At 39.4% G+C, this 9,779-nt stretch overlaps 1 protein-coding gene and 1 long non-coding RNA gene across 8 annotated transcripts in view; one reads left to right on the top strand and one right to left on the bottom strand.

The window, feature by feature from the left end:
• Positions 1-9,779, top strand: part of LOC148400053 (serine/threonine-protein kinase BRSK2-like) — a 139,657-nt gene that overhangs the window by 91,462 nt on the left and 38,416 nt on the right. For all 6 annotated transcript variants that reach the window (XM_088371886.1, XM_088371887.1, XM_088371890.1 and 3 more), the window contains exons 6-12: positions 1,312-1,345; positions 2,120-2,188; positions 6,271-6,417; positions 7,637-7,668; positions 8,009-8,173; positions 8,323-8,420; positions 8,893-9,046. In XM_088371886.1, coding sequence (XP_088228012.1) covers positions 1,312-1,345; positions 2,120-2,188; positions 6,271-6,417; positions 7,637-7,668; positions 8,009-8,173; positions 8,323-8,420; positions 8,893-9,046 — 699 coding nt within the window. The remainder of the gene's footprint in view (positions 1-1,311; positions 1,346-2,119; positions 2,189-6,270; positions 6,418-7,636; positions 7,669-8,008; positions 8,174-8,322; positions 8,421-8,892; positions 9,047-9,779) is intronic.
• Positions 6,195-9,779, bottom strand: part of LOC148400054 (uncharacterized) — a 13,622-nt gene continuing 10,037 nt past the window's right edge. For both annotated transcript variants that reach the window (XR_015857711.1, XR_015857710.1), the window contains exons 2-4: positions 8,861-8,952; positions 8,294-8,402; positions 6,195-8,166 (exon numbers count right to left, since the gene is read on the bottom strand). This is a non-coding gene — a long non-coding RNA (uncharacterized LOC148400054). The remainder of the gene's footprint in view (positions 8,167-8,293; positions 8,403-8,860; positions 8,953-9,779) is intronic.

Below are 9,779 nucleotides of genomic sequence, written 5' to 3' on the forward strand. Positions count from 1 at the left end.
ATACAAATGGCTGACAGGGATCAAAACACATCCCTATCACTAAAAAGGAAGAACCTAGATAAAAGGAAAGATAAACTCGTAAAGTCGAGGCCTCCAGGTCTGGCAGGCCAAAGCTTCACTTAAAATTATTCCAACAGCCATGTTTGGAAAAATTATTCAGATACATTAATGACTGGGATTGTCATTCTCTCTCTCTCTCTCTCTCTCTCTCTCTCTCTCTCTCTCTCTCTCTCTCTCTCTCTCTCTCTCTCTCTCTCTCTCTCTCTCTCTCTCTCTCTCTCTCTCTCTCTCTCTCTCTCTCTCTCTCTCTCTCTCTCTCTCTCTCTCTCTCTCTCTCTCTCTCTCTCTCTCTCTCTCTCTCTCTCTCTCTCTCTCTCTCTCTCTCTCTCTCTCTCTCTCTCTCTCTCTCTCTCTCTCTCTCTCTCTCTCTCTCTCTCTCTCTCTCTCTCTCTCTCTCTCTCTCTCTCTCTCTCTCTCTCTCTCTCTCTCTCTCTCTCTCTCAATAACTTAAAACTGTGTTTTCTATCTTCACTATTAAAATTTGGGAGCCCCTGTCTGTATTTTAAGCCTGGTGTTATATTTTTACTTTGATGCAAATCAAGATGTAAATATTTTTGATATGACTCCAACAGTCAACCATATTTACGTCTTCATTTTTTTAATCATTAATTAATTTACTGTTTTAACAGTATTTAGGTTCATGAAAAACATTTATTCTTTAACTCTTTTACTCTATTGTGTTTTCAAAGTCTTTAGGTTCATGAAAAACCAGCAAATGTTGACAAAGTGACATTTTTCTTTCATGTGTGTTTGTGTTTTTGGAAGAGATATTTTACCATTTTTTCATGCTTTTGGAGAACAGCTGAGCTCTGAACAATGTAACATTTGGCCTTCATACAGTGTTACAGGCTCACTTTTTTACCCCAATACAGTAATTGTGCTGACAAAAAAAAATATGGTGGCCACCCAGACTTCCATCCTTTTTCTCATCTTCTTACAGCATAAAGAAAAATATGTCTAGCCATGCAGCTCAAACCAGCAAACTAATATTTTATATTCATTAAGCAATATTGCATTTTGTTTTATTCATATAACAAAGTTCAGGTTCCCAATGTTATGCAATACCAGCGTGGGAAAATGGCCAAATATTCAATACGTTTTTCTGTGGTGAGCTAAAAGGTTGGCTCTTCAATCATTCCTTCTTTAGTGTGTTGGCTGCTGGCTGTATTCTCTTTGAGTGGGTATGGTGTGTGATTTAGTGAACCACTTTAAGTTGTCCGCAGCATCAACCCCTGTGTGCCTCTTTTACAGATCGCCGCACTATGCCTGCCCAGAGGTTATCAGGGTAAGTGCTCTCTCTTTTGGCCCCTCTCTGTTTGCTGTCTTTTATGAATAGTGGTGGCAAACTCCTGCAGCAGCTGTTATGTCATTGTTGTATCCTCTCAGCTTTCACTTTACTGTATTCTTTTTTTTCTGGCCTCAGACTATTTTGCCTTACTGGGAAAAAATAGACTTTATGTCACTACTGCTTTTATATTATTTATGATATAGTCTTACAATTTTTGGCTCTCCTAGTTTGCATGTTTTATACCAGGAGTCACCAACTTATTTGAAATTGAGTGACCCATTTGCTTCATCCATCCATCCCTCCATCCATCCATTTTCTGTACCACTTGTCCCCACGGGGGTCACGGGCTTGCTGGAGCCTATTCCAGCAGTCATCGGGCAGTAGGCAGGGGACACACTGAACCGGTTGCCAGCCAATCGCAGGGCACACAGAGACAAACATGACATTTGTTCAAATTTTACATTGTTTAACTGAGCTCAGATATGCTAAGCAACTTTTTGTTACATTTGTGTGAAATACAATATTTAAAATACTTTTGACTGATGCCGATTACAATCTGGCATACTACCAGGATCATTCAAAGTAGAATACACAACAGCTGACACTTTTTTTTACATGCCATATACAGTATGTGCGCTTGTGTTTGTCATCCAAAAATGATGGAGCCAAGACACAAATTGTAGTGATTTGTAGTTTAGTAAACAGTCTCCAGTTATATTTTATATAATATTTATTTTACTGTGTTTTTCTTTCTCAAACTATGTCTACAAGGGGGAGAAGTATGATGGCCGAAAAGCAGACGCATGGAGCTGTGGAGTCATCTTGTTTGCACTCTTAGTGGTGAGTTGTTTTTTTTATTCCACCGGGTTGGTTTCATAACTGTTTTTACTGTCAAGTCTTGTGTTCAAGTGTTCTGTTTGCAGAATACATGTGACAGTTTTATTTTATTTGGGATAACTGTATTGTGATTAAAATACTGTATTCTGTTCCCCGAGAAAACTGTATAAATGTCATCTATCAGGTTTATTTTACTGACGTGTACTATAAAGTAAAGAGAAAAGACTCAGCAAACAGAAATCACAATGAGACAAGAATATTAGTAATTCAAATGTTCGCGCGGAGTGCAGTACAGATAGCTTACAACAATCTGTCTACACTAAATATCTGTAAGCACTCGTACTCTTTTCATTTGGATTTGTCCTACCCACAATGTGAGACAAAAGCCCCTAAGGGAGGGGGGACAAAGTATGTGGGCTTTGTCTCGTAAGCAAAAATAAACACAAGGTGTTGCATACTTATATGGCAATGTCTGCAAAACAATTTGAGCAATCAGCATCTCTCTTTGTCTCTATGATAGAAACAGGAAACTTGACGTTTTCTTGCCGCTCCATCTGAGAGTGTAAAACTGTGGTTAGGCATGTTGTTTCTACGAATTGTCTCGGTAGACGTTCTCTTATTGCAGAGTTGCAAGCTGGTAGCTGCGTCCTGCCTGACCCAGCCGTCACCTCTCTCGTGACCCAGCTGTAACCTTTCTTTTCTGTAGCACAACATAAAAACAGCAAAGCCAAACAGCAAGCATATATTGCAGTAATATTGCAGTAAGCATTGATTAGAGAACGCATGATAACATATATATACATTTTTCTTACATCATCCTTTTCCCCTCCACTGCACCGAGCATATTGTGTTTACCTGAGAAACATAACTAATCAAACAGAAGACGAGCAGGATGGAATTTAGTAAACACGATCAAGGGTTTATTCATCGCATAATTCAAGTGACAGAAGTTGCTGTCACGGAACGGATGGAGCAGGGCGACCAAATGCAGCTTAGACCAGGATTTATTGAGGGAAAAGGGAAGTTGAATGAAGCATCAAGGGAAACAGACGGGAACTGGCAAACTAATAACATGACAGACTGACCGACAGGGATGGCAAACAGAAACAGACTCGATAAAGACAGGAACCAAAAAGACATCAATGATCAGACATCAATGATCTGACAGGGAGTGACACGCAGACAGGACTTAAATACGACAGGTAACAAGAGGCAGGTGAGAATAATCAAACTAATCATGGGCACACAGGAGGGGAGGGGCGAGCACACAGACGGAAACCATGAAAACAGACACATAGTGGAACGGCTGGGGACGAGACGTGACAGTTGCATTATGTAGCAATATTAGCATTTGTAAGAAGACACGGATTCCAAAGTACTTTACATAATTTACATACACATACATATACATTAGAGCCCAAATAATATTTAATACCAACTCAGTAAAGTTGCTACAAATAAAAAAATGGCAACAAAATGTTTTGTTTTGTCTCGTTTTTTTTCCACACAGCTACAGAAAAAAAATTCAATGAAGTTTTAGTTGTGGGAGATGTGTGTTGCGTAAATCTCACTCTCCATGTGTTTCATTTGGATTACACAATCAGTGTCAGTGGCCATCTGGCTCCATCCTGCTCATTTTACTGACGTCACTGAGTGATCTCCTCAGCTAGAGAGCAGAGAGTCACAGAGCTGCTTCATCATCACTGGTGACCAATATCTCTTACACATAGCATCATCCTCTGTCAAAGTTCAACTAATTAATAAGCATCTGACATGCTCTTTCCCTGACAACAGAAGGATATATTTTTTTGGGGTGAAAGTGCTCCTTGATTTGTCAAATTACACTGCCACTAGACCAGTGGTTCTTAACCTTGTTGAAGGTACCGAACCCCATCCGTTTCATATGCGCATTCACCGAACCCCTCTTTCGTGGGGGGGAGGGGGGGGGGGGGGATGACATCCCAGGAAATCAGTGTGACTTCTGCTGTTGCCTTTGCAAGACCAGTTCAGATATGCATTATTGCGAATTTACACGACATTCAGGTGTGTTCGGCCCTCCGCAGTGGAGGCTCTGCCGAACCCCTGAAGCCGACTCACCGAACCCCTAGGGTTCGATCGAACCCAGGTTAAGAACCACTGCACTAGACCTTTAAAATCCCACAACTACTGTGGGCTAATTTTCCACGGGATCATTTTAAATAAGAGTTATAGTTTCCGTGTTTGACCTAGTTGCATCTCAACTTCTTGCACTGATGACGTAAATAGGCTTCAGAACAGTGTAAATTTGTGAGTGTTTGTAATCCCCATTGAATGGTGATCAAATATTGTGTTTGACATTTTCATTCAAATAATAGAATTTTTTTACTGATGTTGTGGTGAGACTTTTCAGAGTTAGTTATTTGATCTTGAACAAAGATTCACTGTTCAATAGGTAGAGAAACAGGAAAGTTGCACTGTTCTTTAACCCATTGCGTTGGGACAAGCCTTGAGAGGGACCTCGGCATAACAAAATTAACCAATTGACATAATTTCAAATTGTCAAGCAATCTGGCCCTTTTTTATGTTGCCCATCGTTACAAGCATGTTTAATGTAATTGCAGTACATTAGTACTAAAGAATAATTTCCTTGTGATGTATTTAGATAACCACTAACCAAATAAGTACGCATGGTGCTCTACTATGTTGATTAGGGTACTTATAGTACCGTATTTTTCGGACTAAAAGTAGCTCCGGAATATAGGTCGCATTAGCCATAAAATGCACAATAACGTGAAAAACAACATATATATAAGTCGTTCCGGAGTATAAGTTGCATTTTGAGGGAAATTTATTGGACAAAATCCAACACCAAGAACAGACATGAACGAGCAACAACAGGCTAAACGATAGATATGCTAACGTGACATAAACACAAACGAAGAGCTGAGAATGGGCCTGACATAAGTTTCAGAGTTATTCAAATAACGATTACATAAACACATTTATAAAACCATCTGTGTCACTCCAATTCATTAAATCCATCGATCATCCTTTATGTCAACAATGGGTGCGCGCCGCTGACGGTACTTGCACTTCAAAATATTCGACAAGCCCATATAACGATATATAAATTATATATTAAATAACTATTATATAAGGATAATATTATCAAACCGATCAAATTCCTCGTTCTTTGTCAACGCCGTGCGTGCACCCTGACGTCAGCCTCGTCGTTATTCCACAGATCTAGTATATAACAATATTGTAGCGTTAACAAAGTACAAGGAAAGACGTGGGTTTGGTAAACGGCTCTTTATTTAACAAAACAAGAGGTCAACGAGCCAACAATTACTGAACTGTAAAACGTATACAAGTTGCTACACGAAATAAAATATATCAAATAACTATAACATAAATAGTTCACCACCACACGGCCCCAAGCACCGCCGTGAACTTCCAGGCGTGTGGCGGCGTGGACTTCCATCCCCGCAGATGGCACTTCCAGCCATGGAGGTGGAAGAGAGCTCCATAGAATAGGACCGGGCGTGCGTAAAAGCCATGTCCGAGCCCCATCCACCGTCCCCGGACAGCCACCCGGCCGAGCACCGGCCCCCGACTTCCATCCACGGAGGTGAAAGAGAGCTTCGTAGAGGAGGACCGGGCGTGCTTAAAAGCCATAATACTTTTTCAAACCATCTGTGTCACTCCAAATCATTAGATCCTTCAAACTTTTCGTCCTCTGTGTCCCTTACAAACAAAGCCGCTAATGATGCCGGTAGTACGTGGTGCCCTTCGTCATCTTCGTCATCCCGTGATCGAATCTTTGTCCTTTTTGTAAACAACCGCCGCACCGCGCCGCGCCGCGCTGCTGACGTCACTTGAAATTCAAATTACAGTAATCCCTTGCTACATCGCGGTTTGTTTATCGCAGTCTCACTTTTTTTTTTTGAATTTTTTTTTAAAAAATGTACATATAAGTCGCTCCTCAGTATAAGTCGCCCCCCCCCCCCCCCCACCCAAACTATGAAAAAAAACGCGATTTATAGTCCGAAAATTACAATACATGTAATACGTAGTTAATTTTAGTTTTCTGCTTTTGACCTCAGGGCGCTTTGCCTTTTGATGACGACAACTTGAGGAATCTTTTGGAGAAAGTGAAACTTGGAGTTTTCCACATGCCTCACTTCATTCCTCCGGAATGCCAGAACCTCCTTCAGGGGATGATTGAAGTGGACGCTTCCAAAAGACTGACGGTAAGATATGTAGTGTATGCAACTTGATCATCCAGCCTTGCTGCTCGTTTGTAACTGGGGCAAAAGTCATATATAGTAACAACAACAAATGCATATTAGGTCAGCAAGTATTGTTTCAAATATTTTTTAACAAACAGATTTGCATAGGGTTAGTTTAGTCAAACCTTTTTGTGCTCTTCATTAATTTTTACATAAAAAAAAGACAAAAATATTTTTGTGTTTGAAGAGGCACATTCTCTTCTCTCGTTTTATACTTTTGTCATTGTAGCCCACAATTTGGCATCAGAACTTCCGTTGTAAGTGTATTCTGTCTGGTTTAAAAACAAATGAATAAAGTATATCACACCCACTTTTTTTAATATTGTATTTATATTTCATTCCCTATGAAGATTAATTGATGGGTTTTCAAATATTGAAATGATGCACTTCATAAGCAGTTTTCATGTTGCTGGCAAGGTACAAGTGGAAAAATAATGTTCTGTTCAGTAGAATATCCATTTAGTGTGTAGGGCCCAACAAAAATAAAACATTTAGGATTGACTCTTAGAGAAATTAGGTACAGCCTTAAAACTATTGGGTTAAAAATTGGACTGACCCAGGAAGTTGGCCAATTGAGTCAACTTTGAGTTGTTTTGTTAAACTAAAAACAACCCAGTTGTTGGGTTGTTTTATGCAAGAAAATGCTTTTTGGGGGGCAAATTTTAGGGTCGGTCAAATTTTTAACCCAAATTGGGTTGTTTTTAACCTTGCATGTTTAATGATTTATTGTCCTTATTTCCATTTAAATTCAACCTGACAGTACAGCATTCCCAACCAATCATTTTGGATGCAGTGCTTTCTCTTAATCGTATCTTCCTTTGAATGGTATGGCGAACAGCTCAATGAACTAACAATTCCACTTTGTGAAGTTCATCCATGCAAATTATATTTGGTTAATCTGGGCTGATAACGAATTTGCACATCTTTAGTTGTTGGATACTGATCATTACATTTAGGTTATTAAAGGAAAACATATCATTTACCGACAGCTGCATTATAAAAATCGTGAAGTTAATTTTATCAAGTATCAAATATGAAAATACAGGAAGCATACGTAAGTGATTAGATGTTTTCATTGCATTATATAGAAACAAAAACATGCAAGTTATTTCTACTAACACATTTCAATCAGTGCCGTCTGGGTTCATGTATTGTTTTGGTTTTATCTCTTGTGTTGCAGTTAGAGCAGATTCAGAAGCATACATGGTACCTGTAAGTAAACGAACCTGAGCAGAATCTACAATGAATGTGTTGAGTTTTAATGGAGATTGTGCATCACTATTTTGTTACTGCTTCTAAGTTGTCTACTGTAGTTAAATGTGACCTAAAGCACTTTGAACTACCCTACCACTGTATTTAAATAGAATTTAGAATTCCAACATAGGTCCACTATATGGCACCCCGCATGTGCATGTAAACAGCATTTCGGTGTCATTTGTTTAGCATGACAAGGCAAAACAAGAGTGAATCTGTGTCAATGACTGACACCGAAAGCAGTTTCTCGGGCTGTGGAGAGTGAGTTGCTCTGTATGTGTTATATGTTGTGTTACAGAGCAGGAAAGAATGAACCTGAGCCCGAACAGCCCGTCCCCAGGAAAGTGGCCATCAAGATGCTGGCTACAGTAGAAGAGATCGACCCCGATGTCCTGGAGAGTATGCATTCTCTAGGCTGCTTCAGGGATAAGGACAAGCTGACCAAAGACCTGCTTTCTGATGAGTGAGTGAGAAGCAGATGGACAACTTGTTTGTCATAGGAGTGATTGATGCGGCAGCATACCAATCCCTCTGTTTTAATATGTGACATGTTGGAGCAATTGTCATACCAGCATGCACTTACCACTTGCTCTTTGCCTTTCCTCTCTTTAGTGACAATCAGGAAAAGATGATCTACTTCCTTCTCCTTGACCGCAAGGAAAGATATCCAAGCCACGAGGACCAGAACCTGCCTCCACGCAATGAGATTGGTAGGTTCATCCAAATAGAAACAGAAACACAATACTCTTAGATAGTGGTTTCAATTCCTCATGACCTTTGAAATTTCATCCTGTGTCATCAGTACCTCTACGTCACTCTTTCTTAGTCTATTGTTTTGAACCACTGTGATGTTCATATTATATCATGAAAGGATTTTCCTATTTGTGTATTTTCAGGCAATTAAATTAGTTAGGCAAACCATTAAGTGTTTAAATCTTCACTGTAAGTCTGACTACATGGACATTATGCATACAGAAAGATAATCAAATGGTTGATTTGTTTTTTTCTTGAATGGTTAAAGTGATTCTTGTAGCGCAATTTATAACTAATATTATTATCTAACACAAAACCACTCAAAAAGTTTGCTAGACTCTACAATTTGAAGATGTGTCAAACAATCAAGAATGAATAATATTCAAACACTACTTACTTATTCAATCATTGAACTCTGAATTTGCTCAGCGGACCCTCCCAGGAAGCGTGTGGATTCACCCATGCTGAGTCGACACGGGAAGCGGAGACCTGAGAGGAAGTCAATGGAGGTGCTTAGCGTCACAGAGGGAGGATCACCTGTCCCAGTACGGCGAGCTATTGACATGGCAACTCATGGTCAAAGGTAGGAGATCCCTTATTGAGACAATACAACATCATTTACAAAGTTTCTAAAATGTATGCTGAAACATGTGAGACTGTGATGCATTTTGCATTGAAAGAGTTTCTCCTCCTGATTACCTGCCAAACCTTCTTCATCAAAAGAAATATCTGTATCTCTATCTTGATTTGATAGGTAAGCAATTGTCATTATTTTTCAACTTTGCTCAGATTTCACTGATGTAGCAGATTATTGTTAATTAAAAATGTAACTAATTATTCTTTGTTATGGGCGACATGATGGTCGACTGGTTCGCACATCTGCTTTACTGTGTAGAAGTCATATTTGATTTCGGGCTTCAGCATTCCTGTGCGAAGTTTGTATGTTTTTCCCGTTCCTGCTTGAGTTTTCTCCAAGCACTCTAGTTTCCTCTCACATTCCCAAGACATGACATTTCAAAATCATGCATGGGAGGTGAATTGAGCGCTCTAAATTGTCCTTGGATATGAGTTCCATGCCTATTATCATGAAGATAAGTGGTTCAGCAATCAATGGATTGATATTATTCCTTATTGATCCCATTGATTGTTTGATTTTTACAGGAATTTTCAAAATCCTCATTTCATATTACCCAATTTGTTCTAAGGTTTTGCTTGTTGAATGAGTGTTACATTCTTGTACAGGAGGATTCCTTGTGTGACAGTCTTTCTGTCTTTCTTTCTTTTTTTTTTAATCTTCCTCCATTTTTAGCAAATCT

This window comes from Syngnathus floridae, chromosome 3 (genome assembly GCF_059516105.1).
Source record: "Syngnathus floridae isolate MCC-2025c chromosome 3, RoL_Sflo_1.0, whole genome shotgun sequence".
NCBI lineage: Eukaryota > Metazoa > Chordata > Actinopteri > Syngnathiformes > Syngnathidae > Syngnathus > Syngnathus floridae.